Source organism: Budorcas taxicolor, chromosome 10, assembly GCF_023091745.1.
Source record: "Budorcas taxicolor isolate Tak-1 chromosome 10, Takin1.1, whole genome shotgun sequence".
Taxonomy (NCBI): Eukaryota; Metazoa; Chordata; class Mammalia; order Artiodactyla; family Bovidae; genus Budorcas; species Budorcas taxicolor.
Window position 1 is genome coordinate 44,477,967 of NC_068919.1, and position 17,695 is coordinate 44,495,661.

Genomic DNA, 17,695 nt, shown 5'->3' on the forward strand with positions numbered 1-17,695 from the left:
GGACAGGATATAATCATTTGGCATAAGACACCGCAAAGATTAACGGTCCCTTTGGCCAGGTCAACCAAGTCAAGGGCTTTCCTCGTGGCTCAGGCGATAAAGAATCCACCTGTAATGCAGGAGACCTGGGTTCGATCCCTGGGTTGGGAAGATTCCCTGGAGAAGGGAATAGCTACCTACTCTAATATTCTTGACTGGAGAATCCCATGGACAGAGGGGTCTGGTAGGCTACTGTCCATGGGGGCACAAAGAGTCAGACCCAACTGAATGACTAACTCTTTAACTTGGCCAAGTCAACAGGTTTCCTAAGGCAAGGAAGCCCCTGATTGAGCAACTCAGGGCAAACTTTCTTGTGAGGGTCGAAATAAAATGCAATAAAGGAGTAAGCTGTGGATGATGATTTGAATTAGGGAGACTGGGAAAAGAGCGGGAGAAGTGGTTATTTTAGAATCCTAGCATCAGCTACACGCTATCCGTGCTGGAGGTTCTCAGGGGTGAGCCATCTGACAGCCTCCTTTTACAGCATTTTACAGGACAGGGTTTGTCTAGAGTCTCCCAGCCAGTCAGCCCCGGAGCTGACTGGAGTCAGAATCATAAGTGGATTTCTTCTCTGTAGTGCAGTCGTCCTCTCCATGTTCATGTCCAGTCGTGGGTAATAGCTTGTCATTTAGATGTTTTATGAACAGACTCTTTTATTTAAGAGTTTCCAAAGACAAAGTGAAGTGAACTGAAAACTGCCCTCCAAGTCTTTCAGGGAAGTCAGAAGGGACCATGACCTTCCCCTGCCCCCTGACTAGTCCAACGCCCATCACCCTTTGGCAGCAGAATCTGATGCCAAGGGGAGTCCAAGGAGGCTGGTGGAATGCCCAGCCAGAGGACCCACTTGACTCTCCTCCACATGCCCACAGATGGCATTTTAACAGTGACATCAAGAACAGGGCAGAGCAGGGCAGATGAGGCAGGATCGGGTGTTTCATTGGCATCTAGACAGACAAAGGCCTGCTGGGGGTTGCCGCTCTGTGGGCCAGCCCATGTGCCATCACAGAGGATCTTTTCATTCATCAGGCTGTGAATGAGAGGTCAGCTTCTGTGCTCTCTGCTGATGCCATCGCAGAGAGGGCAGGGTGAGCCTGTAACATCTTCCTGAACAGCGGTTCCCAAGAGGCTGGAGAGTTGGCACCTGGGGAAGGCAGCCGCCTGTCTTGCTCTGGGGCAGACGCATGAGGCACACAGTCACCCAGCTTTGTGCTGGGAAGGGTGGAGAAGGTGTGATGGTGAGCCATGCTTCTGCAGAATCAGGATGATGGTAGCGAAGGGCGGGAGCAGAGTCATAATGGTGGGAGAAGCCAGTGTCTCCTCCGTGAGCTTCTCTCCCCACACCACCCACCCACCTCTCCAGATGTTTATGAAGGCGGTGGCGACCCACATCACTTCTTCAGGCAGCACGGCGGTCCCATGCCAGGGAGAGCTGGCTGTGCGCTCAGCTATCACGCCTGCTCTCAGCCTCTGTACATGTCTGTGGAACTGAATGACCCTTTCCCCTTTGTCTGTGAAAACTCTTGGCCCGTGGAGAAGATTTTTTGCCGTGGAGAGGAGACCCAGCAGTGGGCATATTTGAGGAGTGAAAGCGGCCAGTTCTATGAATAAACACTGATTGTGCCCTGGCTCTGGAGGGAGGTGACAGATAAGAACAAGACAACCCTTGAATAAAAGACTCGGTGTCTGGCACAGGTAGGGCCCCAGCCAACTGCGGAGAGAAAGGCCATGGTGAGTGATGAAGAAGAGGTACCTAATATTCCAGAAAACAGGAGGCAGATGAACTCTGAGGAGAGGTAAGGGGATGGCAGGGGTTTCTCAGGTGGCACTCATGGTAAAGGACCCGCCTGCCAATGCAGGAGACAAGAGATCAAGGTTCAATCCCCGGGTCGGGAAGATCCCCTGGAGGAGGGCATGGGAACCCATTCCAGTATTCTTGCCTGCAGAATCCCATGAACAGAGGAGCCCCGTGGGTGGGCTACAAGTCCATAGGGTCACAAAAGAATTGGATATGAATAAAGCACTTAACATTCTCAAAAGGAGGTGGCAGAGGGTATAAACATTCTTGGGGCCGGGGTGTGTCTTCCGCCAACACTCCCCTCCCTCTATAACCTTGGGAGGGTGCCAGGCAGAACTTGGAGGGATGGGATGAGTTCGGATTGTGGTCTGGAACCTAGAGCTGTTAAACGGAAATTAAAGGAGATTACAGAGATTCAAAAGAAGGAGAGTTTGTGTTTTTAGCTTTTCATTATGGGAGATTTTCAAAACTTGCATGGAAGGGTTAGGAATGGCTGAGTGAATTCCATTTATCTATTACCCAGCTTCACAGTATTTTAAAGCAAACTTCAGACTCACTTAACTGATAAATTTTCCAGCAGGAATCTTTTATAAAGCGTGTTTTTTTTTTTTTTTTACCATGACCACTGCTCTATGATTGCATGTGACAAAATCAGGAATAATTACTTATCACCATCTGTGTGCACAAGCCGGACTGACATGCCCCGCTCTTCTCAAGGGCCTCCTGCTATACTCAGTCTGTTCAAATCAGGATCCAAACACAGTTCACACATGGCAGGTGGATATAATGTCTCTCAAGTCTCTTGTCTTCAATGCTAGAGGGAGAGCTTTTGAAGCTTTTCTTGGGAATGAAAAAGTGGCTCAGAAAACTGAACCTCCCGGAGAGAAGATGAAAAGGAAGAGTGTATGCATGCTGAGACCTGACTCAGAGAAGTAAGGTCGGGTCAGGCAAAGAAAGGGGCATTCTACCTCTTTCCATTGGCGTGCTCAGTCGCGGGACAACCTGCTAGGCACACAGCCTCGCTGAAGCTCCCCCGACTCAGCCATAGGGAGGCAGACTCAGGCCTCCTTTCCTGGGTAAACAGGGAGGTAAGGCCAGCAGGGCTCCAGCCAGCAAAACAGTCAGCAAAAGGGAGAGGTGGAGATGCCACCTACAGACGAAGAAGCAAGGCCCAGAGTGATAGTCCTGGGCGAACCAAGAAACTGGGTGCTCAGCTGTCCTTGGCTTTCAGTGGAGGATGGGGCTGGAGGAGTAACTCAGATGGAGGTTTGAAAAGTTGCAATCTGTTTGCAGTTTCTAGAGGAGACTGGAAAACCAGGATTCTGGTCTTTATGCCTGGAAGGATGGCTGCTGCTTCATCTCCCTGCCCTGTGGATGTTGGTGCTGGCCTAGCTCTCCACAACAGACATGTTTTTTAAACTGGAGGATAATTGCTTTACAATGTTGTGTTGACTTCTGCTGTACAGCAAAGTGAATCAGCCATAAGTGTACATATATCCCCTCCCTCTAGAGCCTCCCTCCCACCCCACCCCTATTCCCACTCCTCTAGATCATCATAGAGCACCAGGTTGAGCTCCCTGTGTGATAGAGCAGCTTCCCATTCGCTGTCTATATTACACATGGTAATAATTACAGTTGGAGGAGGTTGGTCGTCTGTACTTAGTTGTGTCTGACTCTTTGTGACCCCATGGACACAAAGGGGTCCCTCCAGGCTCCAATGTCTGGGATTTCCCAGGCAAGAATACCAGAGTGGGTTGCCATTTCCTACTCCAGGTAGTGTGTATATTTCAAATTACATTCTCTCAGTTTATTTCACCCAGTTCTTGCCCCCACCATCCATGTCCACAAGACCGTTTTCTACATCTGCGTCTCTATTACTGCCCTGCAAATATGTTCATCAGTACATTTTTTCTAGATTCCGTATACATGCATTAATATGAAATATTTATTTTTCTCTTTCTGACTTACTTCACTCTGTACAATGGCTCCCTGAAGGACTTTTTCAGAGGCGTTTGTGTCCGCATAAACAAAACCTGACTTTAGCCACAGAGTTCTGTCTTCTTTTCTCCCTTCTCAGCATTTTTCTGTGACACTAAACATACTCCTAGGAGCCTGGTCAAAGCCGCCCACACTGGCGTCACTGAAGGACCACGAGGCTGAGGGCTTTGTTTGCCGAAAGGGGAGGGTCAGGAGAAGGTGGAACAAACTCCATCTCCCCTCGCACCCTCAGTTTAATCCAAAGTGTTGGTGTCACATTCCTTCTGGAACTTATGTCACTGCAGAATTCACATCTCTCTGACTTCAAGAGCTAGAGACAGCGTCAGCGTTTGGTGAGCCTCTTAGCCGCCGACAAGGCCCATTGATTGGGAAAGGCCAGCCTGACAGGTTTATATACTCTTCCTCGGAGTTCATGCTGTTTTGTGTAGAACACAGACAGGGTCCTTGAAGTGACTACGTCACCTCCCAGGAGCAGCCTGTGGGAACGGTCCCACGTGATATTGCCGTTGGGCATCTCCGCTTAGTGGCTGACCCTGCTGGACCAGTTGGAATGTGGGATTCTCACTAACGGGATTCCCCTGGCCTGCATGTCGACCTTCCAACCATGGGGTTTAGCTAACTCTCTCCTGGCAAGGGAGCCAATCGGTAAGTAGACTAGAAGATGTCCCTTTGGTCCCAGAGTCCACTAATTCCAGCTCATCAAACTCTCCAAGTGCAAGATGTTCCCTGCCGGGATTAGACTGGAAGGTGAATAGCAGATATTTGTGAAGTTAGAGGTAAAATGTTCCGTGGGTGGCAAGATGGCAATGACCTTGAGAAGGAGATACTAGTTGCTGAGAGGTACAGAGCAGGGGGATTAACAACAACTGAATAAACACAGAATAAAAGGTCAGGTAGTGACAGGTCCCGTGAAGAACTCGGGCAGAGGCACCGTGATTTGCATAGGGCAACCAATGTGCTATCTTATATAGGGTGACCCTGCGGAGGTGACCCTGGAGCACACACCTGCCTGAGATGACAACGTTTATACAGCAAGATCCTGAGACCTTGGGTTCCTGGACTAGCAAGCAGACCCATGCAATGAAAGCCACAGGGATAGGAAGGAGATGGGGAGAAAATCAGATGAGAGAAAGACCCAGATGGTACAGGCCTTGGGGTTCTTGGTGAGCTTCTTGGGTTCTTTTGAGAGTACCTGGAAGCTGCTGGAAGGCTTTGATGCCAGGGAAAGGCAGGATCAGAACAGACCAGTTGTCCCCTGCCCTCTTTCACGGCTCTGTTGCAGTGAGGACCTTAACCCAGGGCAGGGCTTGCGTGGGGGGAGAGACAGTTAAGGAAAGAGTTGAGAGAGCAGGACATGAGCTGGTGGTGCCCTCAGCGCCCCCATCCTTTGCTCTTCTCTCTCCTCTCTGCCTCCCTCCTTTCCCTCCTCTCTTCCTTCCAGTACTCTTTGGACCAAACCACTGGGTCCCAGTTTGGGAGGGTGAATAGCCTCTGGCTCTCTCGTCTCCCCTCTGTGTCAAGGTGGCGTGGACTCTCCTCCATGCTCCCTGACCTCCCCAGGACTCTGTGTCTCACCTCACTGGCCCCCCAGGCAGAGCTGTGGGCGGTCAGTGTGTCGTGACACCCTTCCGCAGTCTCACAGCCGGGTGGACCCAGGTGCCTGGGCCTCTTATGGGCGGGAATGAGTAGGTCCCAGGTCCTGGGGCTTTGTTCTGGTTTGATTCTGCTGCCGATCAGGGAAACAGTTCACCCATACAGCGCTTCTGCACCCACTGTCTTAAACTCTGGATCAGGAGTAGGTGGTGAGGAAACACTGGCAGAAACATGAAGAGAATCATTCCTGTTATTGGCCACTAGTGGGAGATGACTGTACTGCGGAGCTGACCAAGAGAGGTGCTGTGTATGATAAAGGAGCACACACGTGTTTGGGTCATGTTGGGAGAGACATTGTTTCTTGGAGGTTATCTTGGAAGAGGTCATAATTTAATTGGGGTTTGAAACACACAGAGGCCTTTCTGGAGGAGGGATGTTGGGTGAACATGAAAAGAGCCTCCTGCCAGAAGATGTCAGGTCCAGAGCAGTGTGCCCCAGCCATATGCACCAGCTTCCACGGACATCTGGCACCATGATGACAGATAAGCAGGCGTGGAGGTGTGCTCACAGTGTGGCTAGGAGACAAGACCAGCATCAGGAGTCCATGAGCAGCCTCACTCACTGAGGTCACCGAGGTGCAAAAGGTGACACTGCTTTGAGGAGGCTGTCAGAGCAGAGAGAAAAAAATAGAGCTGGATGGGACCTTACGGACGAACATGGGTGGTTCATTTTCTTGAGGTCCCAGAGTCCTTTAAAAATCAATCGAAGCTCCTGACTCTTCTCAGAGGAAAAATATGTCTGTACCTATACACTAAGTTTTTAAAAATTGAGATATAATTCACATACTATAAAATTCACTACTTGAAAGTATATAATTCAGTGCGTGTTAGTGTATTCACAAGGTTATACAACCATCATCACTATCTAATTCCAGGGCATTTTCATCACCATAGAAAGAAACTTTATAACCTTTCATAGTCATTCTCCATCTCCCCCTCTCTCTAGCCCTGGCAACTACTAATTTACTTTCTTCCTCTGTGGATTTGCCCATTCTGGATATTTGGGGCATTTTACGTGACTCAGTTCAGTTCAGTCGCTCGCTCAGTCATGTCTGACTCTTTGTGACCCCATGGATTGCAGCACACCAGGCTTGTTTATGTGATTAGAATTATACAACATGTGACCTCCTGTGTCTGGCATTTTTCACTTACTATATTGTTTTCAAGGTTTATTCATGTCGTAGTATGTATTAGTACTTCATTCTTTTCATGAATGGATTTTCCACTTAGTTCTTCCATTGTATGGGTAAAGTGGGCTTCCCTGGTGGCTCAATGGTAGAGAACCTGCCTGCCAATGCAGGAGACACGGGTTTGATCCCTGGGTTGGGAGGATCCCCTGGAGAAGGGAATGGCTACACACTCCAGTATTCTTGCCTGGAAAATCCCGTAGACAGAGGAGCCTGATGGGCTACAGTCCATGGGATCACTAAAGAGTCAGACACAACTCAATGACTAAAGCAACAACCTGGGTAGGCCACATTTTTTTTTTGTCCATGTATCAGTTGATGCACATTTAGGTTGCTTCCACTTTTTGTCTGTTATAAATGATGCTACTGTGAACATCCATGTACAAGTTTATGCACTAAAATCTGCAGATCATTTCAGGAGGTTCATAGAATCCCTGAAACTCATCTCTTGAATTCTTGAATTAGGAAAATCTTGTTTATGAAGAGGCAGGAATTCATGAGGGAATGAGCTCCTTACACTGGAGTCCATTAAATATGCCCACTTTTTAATATCAATTAACTCTAATACTCTTGCCTGGAAAATCCTGTGGACGGAGGAGCCTGGCAGTCTATAGTCCATGGGGTCACAAAGAGTCAGACATGACTGAACGACTTCACTTTCTTTCTTTTTTTCTTAAATCAAAATAAAACTATTTTTAAAATAAAATAATTTTTAAAAAGATGGACTGGAGAAGACAGGAAGGCTATCAGTAATTTATTACTATTTATTGAGCAACTCTAAGTTAAGCACTTCACATCCCACAGTCATTTAATCCTAAATAACCCTGTGACACAATGTTATTCATTATCCCCATATTACAGATGAGAAAATTGAGACTCCGAGAAGCCATGCCAGGTTTCTTAAAAAAGTCAGAGCTTAAGCTGAGCCTTGACTGCCAGGCAATTGAAAGGAAATACACATCCCATCTCCTCTCGATCCCCATCAAAGCCCTATTTCCTTCCATTTATCTTTAAATGGAATATTAATGCCCCATCTGCCAACAAGTCATCCATTTTGCTAAGCCCAGAACTGACCCAGTTTACAGTGGGTATCCTGGACTGCTGCAGGATGACCCTTCCCCAGAGGGACCCCCTGCCTCCTGGTCTTTCCCTTTATGGGGGTGGCAAGCCTCCAGTCCAGCCAGTGTGCCCATCTGGCTGTGGTAATAATAGCTCAGGGGTGCCCTGGGCATCTCTGGAACAGCTGAGATTCATCTGGAGCCCTTGCCCTCAGTGTGAGGTCCTTCTGTGTGTCGTGTCCAGCAGGCAGATCCCAGGGTCGGGCTGAGGGTGGCGTGTGGTCAGGGGTTTAGCTGCTGCCCGAAGCCCAGTGTCAGCCACCATGCTCTCTGCTTTGTCTCCCAGCCAGTGGACAACCAGCAAGCCCTGATGCGCAGGGAGTCTGCGGTCAATCTGGAGAACTTCAAGAAGCAGTATGTCCGCAGGCGGTGGAAGGTGGGTCAGGGCTTAGGGCGGGGCGCGGGGGGCTGAGGTGGGCTCCTGGCTCCTTCCAGACCCCGCCAGGGTCTCTGTGCACATTCTCACCTGGCGGCTCCCCTCTGCTCCCTCCCTCAGCTCTCCTTCAGCATTGTCTCCTTGTGCAACCACCTCACCCGCTCCCTGATGAAGAAGGTGCACCCGAGGCCGAGGCCGAACAAGGACCTGGTGGGTAAACACAGTGCTCTCGGAGTGTGTAGCCTTGACCTGGGAGGGGCTGTGGGGAGCAGATGGGGCTCAACTGCTTCCAGCAGGCTCTGCACTGTGGGATCAGCAGAGGCTGTATTCACGGGCGACCACTGGGGTGGTGCTGGAAGATGGGTGCTCCCGGGGGTTTGGTGCATGAGCCTCTAGAGGCTCTTGAATCCTTTCCTCATGGGCTTTTGGAGGGACTGCTGCTGCCATTCCACAGCCCCAGCTTCCCTGGAGGACCTGTAGCCTGTTAGGGGCTGCAGGAACTCTGGTCAATGGATTACCACAGGTGGGCAATCCAAAGTCAGTTCCTAATAATCCAGATATCTGCTTTAGAATGAGAGCTTTACATTCATTTGCCAATTTTCCCACTTCTGCTTTGCTTTAGATTACCAATAATAATAACATAATAATATTTAGATGATATATTTGATTAGCTTGTTGCAACTTTACGTACATTTAAAATGGGAGACTCATAATGTCAAGAGCATGGCTTCTGGAGCCAGACTGCCAGGATTCAAATGTGCCACTTTCTAGCTGTGTGACCTTCAGGAAATGACTTAACCTCTCTGTGCTAAATGAAATCATTCGTAAAAAGGGGTTAGCAACAGTTCTTACCTCACAGGGCAGTCATGAGGATTAAATGATGACATATTCTTAGAGTCTGGCATTTTAAGTGCTCAATACTTATTAGCACCTATTATTGTTTAAAATCCTCCTGTAGACTCTGAAATGCAGGGCTGGTGCTACCAAGTGCAGTGTTAGTATTGTGGCTGGTCAAGGGTCCCTGACAGACCCTCCTCACAGCTTACCGAGTGTGGTGACGGCCTCTCGATGGCACAGGTCGGGAGAGAAGGTGACTCCCTACTTAGGAAGAGGCCATAGGGCAGCAGCCTGCCTGTCAGCCCTGGGCGGCCTCGGGCACACAGCACTTAGGCTACATCCCAGGTCTTGGCACTGCCCCTGTGTGCCCCGCACCAGCCTGAGCTCTTCTTGAGCTTGGGGCCCTGCAGGACTCATGGCTTAGAGGCCCATAAACGGTGGGCTTTGGCCAGGCTGTGTTCCTTCTCTGGCCACCTTCCTCATCTGCTATAAAAGGGGACAGCTTCAGCTGCTTGCAACAAATTGTGGTAAGTTCTCTTTTCATGTTATTCTGTTACAAATATTTTCTAATTTTCCTTGTTCGATACAACCATCATTTAAAAGTGGACATTTACTTTCTAAATACGTAGAGTTCTTAACGTTAAAAAAAGTGGGGAGGGGGACTGGACTTGCTCCCTCTGAGAATCCCTGTTAATCACAAGCAGATTGTCACCCAGCTTACTTTGTTATTGTTTGGCTCTGACTCATGCTAAAAAGTTGCGATTCAGCAGAGCTTGTATTATTTTTATTGTTATAGCCAGGCTAGGTCCAGGATGTATTTGGCTAAAGTTGATCTTGACCTTGAATTTCGAGCTGGTTCAGGCCAAGGGAAGGAGAGGGGCCCCTGAGTAGGCACACGGCTGACAGCGGGCACACCTCTCAGGCTGAGTTGGCCTGATACAATGCTGGCCATTGGGAAAGAGGAACAGAGAGTAATTGAAAAGAATGTAAAATTCTTTCCTAATTTTTGTCTATTTGTGAACTTTAAAATAGTTCTCTTTTTACTCAAACACACAGCTCATCCTCTAAGTAGAAAAGAAATGGGTCCCAGGCATCTATTATACTGCTTTCCCTAAGACATTTTCCTTTAAAAAAAAAAGAAATAAAAAGAAAAATAGACACATCCTTTTGTTTCAGTTCAGTTCAGTCGCTCAGTCGTGTCCGACTCTTTGAGACCTCACGAATCGCAGCATGCCAGGCCTCCCTGTCCATCACCAACTCCCAGAGTTCACTCAAATTCATGTCCATCGAGTCGGTGATGTCATCCAGCCATCTCATCCTCTGTCGTCCCCTTCTCCTCCTGCCCCCAATCCCTCCTAGCATCAGGGTCTTTTCCAATGAGTCAACTCTTCACATGAGGTGGCCAAAGTACTGGAGTTTCAGTTTTAGCATCATTCCTTCCAAAGAAATCCCAGGGCTGATCTCCTTCAGAATAAACTGGTTGGATTTCCTTGCAGTCCAAGGGACTCTCAAGAGTCTTCTCCAACACCACAGTTCAAAAGCATCAATTCTTCGGCGCTCAGCCTTCTTCACAGTACAACTCTCACATCCATACATGACCACAGGAAAAACCATAGGAAGCATTAAAATTTAAAATCTGAGGACTTCTCTAGTAGTCCAGTGGTTAAGACTCCACTGGACTTCCCCTGCAGGGGGCATGGGTTCGACCCCCAGTTAGGGAATTAAGTTCACGCATGCCACAAGTTATGGCCAAAAAATAGGGGGAAAAATGCAAAAAGAAAAGCTTTAAAAAAATAAGAATAAATAAAACTGTACATCTGACAACAGATTTTTCTATGATTTCCATAATTCTTTATCAATTAATACTTCTTTCAATAGTTTTAATTATTTAAGTAGATGCACGTGGAATGAATGAAAAAGGCACAGTGACTTCCAGGGTGGCTGCCTCTGCTCTGGCTTAGCTATGTAGGAGCTGATAAAATCTGCTTTACTCTTTTTCCCTTTCACAAAAATGGGGGACAGAAGCCATTGGCCTGGAAAGACTACATGGCAGGCCTGGCTAAAGGTGCAGCCTAAGCCAGTCAAAGCAGAGGGGGTGAGGTGGCCGTCAGAGCTTGGAGAGGTCATGCTAGCCCTCCTCATTCTCTCTAGGCTGAGGTCAGGAGACCCATCACCCCACTAACCAACTAGCCAAGTGGTCTTAATTATGTGGCAGCCACAAAGGACACCAGATATAATTTTCATGATGATCATTTGGCCTCTTCTGGTGCCTGACTTCCCCTAGAGGCTCTGCCTGCTTTCCTTCCTCCTGGGAAGGAGGCCTCCAGGCAGTTGGTTTGGCCCTGCTTCAGGGCCCTCCCCATTCCTATCTCTTCCACCCCTGGTCTCTGGACAGAGCAACAGGATTCCCCTCCATGTCCACCTCCCTTGTTTACAGGCTCCTGACTCAGGTGCATCAGCCCAGGTTGCCCAGCATGACCCCATTTTTGGCATCTTCTGACCTTCTTGCTCTGGGTCTCTCTCTCTTTTTCTTTTTCCCCAGAGGAATTGTGAGAGTGACACAGAGGAGGACATCGCCAAAAGGAAAGCCCTCCACCCCCGGAGGAGGAGCAGTACGTCCTAACTGACCAGGCTCTAGGTGGCCACCAGGGAAGCCCAGCCCAGCAAGTCTCCTTTCTCTGCAGACTCTTGGACCCTGCTTGTTACCAGCGCCTGAGCATTCTGCAACCCTGAGCACTTTGCAAGAGAGATGGGCATGCAGGATTCAGAAGGATTTGCAGGGAATCCAGGAGATCCTGGGAGCTGTGGCTATCTCCTATGGAGGAGATTCCAACATTCCCAAAGCCCTTAATTCTCCATAACATGGGCTTTCACCTGTCTGCCCACCTCAGAACCTGGGATGGGATATGGCCCTAAGAAAATGATGTAGACGACCATCATCACCATCATCATGGGTAAAGGTCAGATTTGGGCAGCTTTCCTTACAGGATGAGGGAGTTCAGAACCAGCCGGAAGACAGATACCTTACCCCTGGGCAGAAGATACAGAGTGAATGTTGGGGTATGAGGGACCAATCCTGTGACCTCCCAGAACCCACACGGAGTCAGCGTGTCATGCCGGCCAACTTATCAAACCTCCTAAAGCAGCCCATTGCCAGCCCACTGTGTTGTCATTTTTTTCACTTTTATTAAACTTCTTGTTTACCTGATGCTCAGCTTCTTTTTGAGCTATCTGCATCTGATTTTCTTTAGCTCAGGTGCCTATGTCTCTGGGGAGCACCCAGCATTGGGGTGCTGAGTGGATAGCACCTCAGAAGGTCATATTGAACCACCTGTCCTGGGCTGCAGGGTGCCTGACTTCTACATCTTTCCCTAAAGGTGTGCAGCCCAAGAAAACCAACCTGGATGCCAGCATAGAATGCCTGTATTCCCTCTGCCACGGGGACCATCACCTCTGCTGGTACCACAGAATATTTGGAGATAGATATTCAAAGAGGTTAGTTAAAGAAAATGAGGTCATCGAGGTGGCCCCAGATCCAATATGACTGGCGTCCTTATAAGAAGAGAGATCAGAGGAAGAATGTATGAAGAGACAGTGAGAAGGTGGCTGTCTGCAAGCCGAGGAGAGAGGCCTCAGGAAAACCAACCCTGCCACGACCTCGATCTCAGACTTCTGGCCTCTGGAACTGTGAGGAAGTCAGTTTCTGTTGTTTAAGCCACCCAGACTGTGCTGCTTTGTGAAGGCAGCTCAAGAGAACTAATCCACCTGCCCAGTGATGGCCAAGATAGGGGCAGGGGGCTTTCTGAGGCTATGATTGGAGAAGGTCAAAGAAGGACCTACAGGGAGAAAGGAGAGGAGAAAGAGATGGGTTACCTGGACCCTGGAGTGAATATGGCTGAGAACCTTAGCCACAGGAGTTTGGGCCCCGCTTTCCAGGCCAAAAGAATGGTGGTGCTGAGCAGAAACCCAAGCCGGAAGCAAAAGGGGTCAAGGTGAGGCACCAAGACTGGGAAAGTGCATGGGAGAGGTGGAAGAAAAGGAGAGAGGTTCCAGAAGGTGAGTGAGGGGCAATGCGCCAGGAAGAAGAGAGGGACAGAAAAGAAAGGCAGACAGGGAAGTGCTAGGGAAAGGGGAGGCCATCCTTTCCCGCTGTCAGCAGCAGCTTTCAAGAACGTTGTATGAGAGCATGGACAGAGCAGCCCTCATCCAGTGGACGGATCTGGGGCAAAATGGCCCCACAGGATCAGAAAGTCAGTCTGACTTCAGAAAAGCTTCCAGCCAGAAATGGAGTGACCTGCAAGCTTGTTGAAGAAAGCTCTGCTGTTGCCCTGTTGTTCCTAGACACCCCAGGTCTCAGGAGGATCCAGCTCTGTGCCTCCCTCTAGCTCCTGGAGGACAGCCAAGGCCAAGAACCACTGGCTGTGTTCAGGGGCCCTTGGTCCTTGCTGTGGCTGGACACACAGATCAGCAGGGAGTGCTCTAGAACAAGGGCTCCCAGGAGCTCCCGAGAAGTAATAATGTGGTCGTGGGGAGGGGACTGCCCACCTGCTGGGAAGAAGAGGAGGGAGTGGCTTTTACAAATCCAGTCGAGTTTCCAATCCGGACCAAAGGGCAAGCCTTTGGAACTTGTCTGGCCCAACTACTGCATTGTACTGAAGAGGACGCAGAAGCTGAGAGGAAGTGACTAGTTCTGCTTCACACAGCAAATTTGTGAAAGTGCCTGATGAAAGCCCAGACTTCCTGATTCTTAGTGCAGTGCTCATTTCTACAACGTGATGAACTGTGGGAGACTTTTCAGGAAATGGATGGACGTTTTGCTTTGCGTCATCTTAAAACGCTCTCATCTGTTCTTTACTGTTGCCTGTCTTGTCGTTCATTTCTTTGAAATAGACGAAATGGTCACACTTGCTTCTTTTCAAAGGGCATTGCCCCTGAGTAGGAACAGCTTGGTAGCCAGCCTCCACGAGCTGCAAGTCAGTCAGTGAACTGTTGTTTTTGGACTCACACTGTATGCCTGGGACTGTTCTAGATGGGGGATTAGAACAATTAGTAACACGGAGGTGATACTTCCCCTACAGGGGTCAACATTCTGTAAGTCCTGGGAATCCAGGGCTCCATCCTGCCCATAGGCTGCTCCTCCCACCTCCTTCCCATCCAGGTTATATAAAGCCCTGTTGCCTGAGTCCTCCTCCACCCCCTCCGCCCACACCAGCTCTCTGGGGTTCAGTGGCACTCGCTGGGTTTCCTGAATCCCTCAGGAAGCACAGGAGCAGGCAGTGGGCCTTTGAGAATATGCACATCCTTTGCGGATGACTTTGATACCCAGTAGTCTGAAGCCACACACCTGTGCCAATCCCATCCGGGGGTCTGGTCCCTGTGGCCTCTGGGCCAGCAGATGGCTGGTGCCCTCCAGGTGTGAGGAGGGGTGGAGCAGCTGGCCCAGGGGAATCGGGTGTGCTGGCTTCATTCTGAAGAAGGCTTCACCGACCAGTTGATACTTCAAGAGACCACAGCGTGCCCTGAGGCAGATGGAACATTTCTAGAGACATTTCTGAGAGCTGTGCTCAGTTGAAAGGCAGTCTTCAAAGAGTCTGAGGGTACCCTGTCCCTGTGTCTGCAAGATGCTGTATTAATATTTCACAAATGCACCTATAAATATTTCAGCACTCTGCATTTTAATGTCAGTCTCACTGGTTTTCCTGACTCCAGATCTTAGATTTCATTTGCCTTGTCCACTAGCCTTTTCATTTGCTGATAGCCTTATTTTGGAAGGAGATGAAAGCCATATGAGAAGGAATGAAGCACAGAATCCCTACGAAAGGAAAGTAGGTAGGCACATACAAGAAGACCTAAACGAGGACTGGGATAGTGAAAGGTAGTTCGTCTGGCACGGGCTTATAGATCTTTTCATCTGGTGCCCCAGTCGATGTCATCCTGACGATGTTTGGTTCACTGTTGCTGCACCCCAAAGAATAATTGTCCCTTGGTGGTCTGCTAAGAAGGTCCCATTCTAAGGAGACCTTAATAGACTTTGGTATTGGATCAACTGAAGAACTATAAACAATGGTTATTTCACATTTCAAAAATCAGAAACACAGCTGGTGACCTCTCATTAATTGTTTCTGTTTTCAACCTTTTTCCTACTAGTTCCCTCTTTCTCTTCCCCTCTATCCATTAGCAAGTCATAAATATATAGCCGAAGTATATGTTTTAGTAATGTCTTTACTTTTTGAATAAAGTTTGTGTTCCCAGTTCTTACTCTCAAAAAAAAAAAGTTGATTATATTATCTGGGGAGAAATAATTTTTTAAGCATTTCCTCTCACACTGATCTACAGATCAGTGATCCTTTACCACTGAGCTAGAAACACACACACACACACACACACACACACACACACAAAGGAAAGAAAGAAAAGCTCACAATAATTTTTTTTAAAAACCTGTTCTGCGGTAGGAGCACTTATATACAACATTTTCACATTTTATTTAATCTTTGTAATCTTGTAAGATAAAGGAGAGCTCCATTTCTATAGATGAGGAAGCTGAGACTCAATGGAGTTAAGAAGTTTGCATGCGATGGAACAGCTGCAGCTCTTGGAATCTGGATTCCAGCCCAGTTTCGCCTATCTCCAATTCTACATCCTTCTCTACTTTTCTTGGGGAGGCAGTGTTGAGTGAACAAAACATCCCAGAGAACCAGACACAGCATGATACTGTTTTTATAAAGCTCAAAATCTGTACTATACTTTGTTTGGGAGTACATGCCAATGTGATAAAACAGTATTTTAAAGGCAAGGCAATAATTACACACAAAATTCAAGATGAAGCTTACCTCTGACAGCCAAGATGGGAAAGAGGTCAGCAGTGGTGCTAAGCTGTTGGCAGAGAAGTTCTGGAGAAATTCATGATGGGCTCACAGGAGTTCATTTTATTACTGTGCCTTATCAATTACACAGGAATTATCTACATTTTTTCATCAAATGTTATATTAAAATAAAGGGAGAAGGATTTCCCTGGTGGTCCAGTGGTAAAGACCCTGACCCTCCAATGCAAGGGATGTGGGTTTGATCCCTGGTTGGGGAACCAAGATCCCACATGCCTCACAGTATGGCCAAAAAATTCTTAAAAATTAAATGGTTGGTACTTTAATAATAATAAAAGGAGAAAGTGAGGTGAAAATAATCAGCCCAGATGGTCATGAAGCTGAACCTCCAATATTTTGGCCACCTAATGGTAACACCCAACTCATTGGAAAAGACTGATGCTGGGATAGACTGAAAAAGGAAAAGAGGAAAAGAGGGCAACAGAGGATGAAATGGTTGGGTGACATCACCGATTCAATGGACATGAACTTGGGCAAACTCTGGGAGATAGTGAGAAACGAGGATGCATGGCATGCCACAGTCCATGGGTTCACAAAGAGTCGGACGTGACTTAACAACTGAACAACAGTCATGAGATGCCATAGTGGGCTGATTGGCAATGATAGGAGGCACGCATAGGAGGCTGCGTGGCAACAATCCCTGAATGTGCCTTTGCCCTCAAGACTTGATGCCGGACATTGCTCTGTGTCCTTTTACCTGGATCCAAGGTCATTGTGCCACCCTGTGTGAATGCCTTGACTGAATTATTATATTTCCATTTTAAAGAGAAGAAGCAGAATATCCCTCCTACGTCCCAGGTCACCTCCCCAGCCAATCCCTTCCCTTGGAATATGCCTAAAGATTGTGGTCTGAGGACATCTTCTGAGCCCAGCTACATTGTCGGCCAACTCACGCTCTGGTGCCTTCCTGTCTCTCTGAGCTTAATCCCAGAGGCTGGACAGGGTTTGAAAAGCCATCTGGGCCATTCCCCTGTTCATTTTGAATTGAGAAGAGGCAATCCAGTTCTGTGTCTTCCCTCAATTTCCTTTGTTAACTTAACCAAAAGTGTTAGTCACTCAGTCATGTCCAACTCTTTGTGACCCCATGGATAGTAGCTCGCCAGGCTTCTCTGTCCATTGAATTCCTCAGGCAAGAATACTGGAGTGAGTAGCCATTGCCTTCCATAAGAGATCTTCCTGACCCAGGGGTTGAACCCAGGTCTCCTGCATTATAGGCAGATTCTTTACCCGCTGAGCCACCAGGGAAGCCCCTCTTAACTGAAATGCCTGGGTTAATTCCCTGACACTTTTCAGCTTTTGGATCTTGGCCTTGTCTCTCACCATTTCTGGGCCTCTGTTTTCTCATCTGTGCCCTGGTGATAATTGTATCAATGTTATTTGTCATGAATGCCTCATTGAGACCCATTTTGTAAGGGAGGTTTGACAATTTTGAAGAACTTGGTAAACATAGGGACTTGCTAACTTAGTTGCACTCTGAGACCATTGGCATAAGGAGCAGCTCTGAGAAATGTAAGAGCAGAACCCCCGTGGCGACAGTGGAACTCAACACTGGTGCCCTGGGCTCTGGGTGGTTGGTCCTGGGGTCCTGCTCACCTCCTGCTCACTTCTGCCCCGACGCCCCTGTGTGATGCCTGGTCCTGCACAGATACTCAGCAGGGGTTTATTAAACAGAGGAGGAAGCAGGAAAGGCTCCCGTGTGTGGGCCCAGGGCTCTCAGCTGGCCACCTTCTGCCCACCCTGCCAGAAGGTGCCTGCCAGGGGGGCCGGAGGCAGGAACAGAGCCCTGCTGGAGGCAGGGTGCTGAGAGCA

General features: G+C 48.4%; 2 protein-coding genes across 3 annotated transcripts in view; one reads left to right on the forward strand and one right to left on the reverse strand.

The window, feature by feature from the left end:
• Positions 1–17,695, reverse strand: part of SNX1 (sorting nexin 1) — a 587,700-nt gene that overhangs the window by 208,460 nt on the left and 361,545 nt on the right. The window lies entirely within an intron of this gene.
• The window catches only part of DAPK2 (death associated protein kinase 2), a 187,423-nt gene that overhangs the window by 121,527 nt on the left and 48,201 nt on the right, over positions 1–17,695 (forward strand). Inside the window, exons 10-12 of one of the 2 annotated variants that reach the window (XM_052646186.1) lie at positions 8,076–8,165; positions 8,286–8,375; positions 11,545–12,263. In XM_052646186.1, coding sequence (XP_052502146.1) covers positions 8,076–8,165; positions 8,286–8,375; positions 11,545–11,625 — 261 coding nt within the window. In that variant the 3' untranslated portion in view covers positions 11,626–12,263. Of the gene's footprint in view, positions 1–8,075; positions 8,166–8,285; positions 8,376–11,544; positions 12,264–17,695 lie in introns of those variants that run through there. The other variant, XM_052646187.1, reaches the window with a different exon arrangement.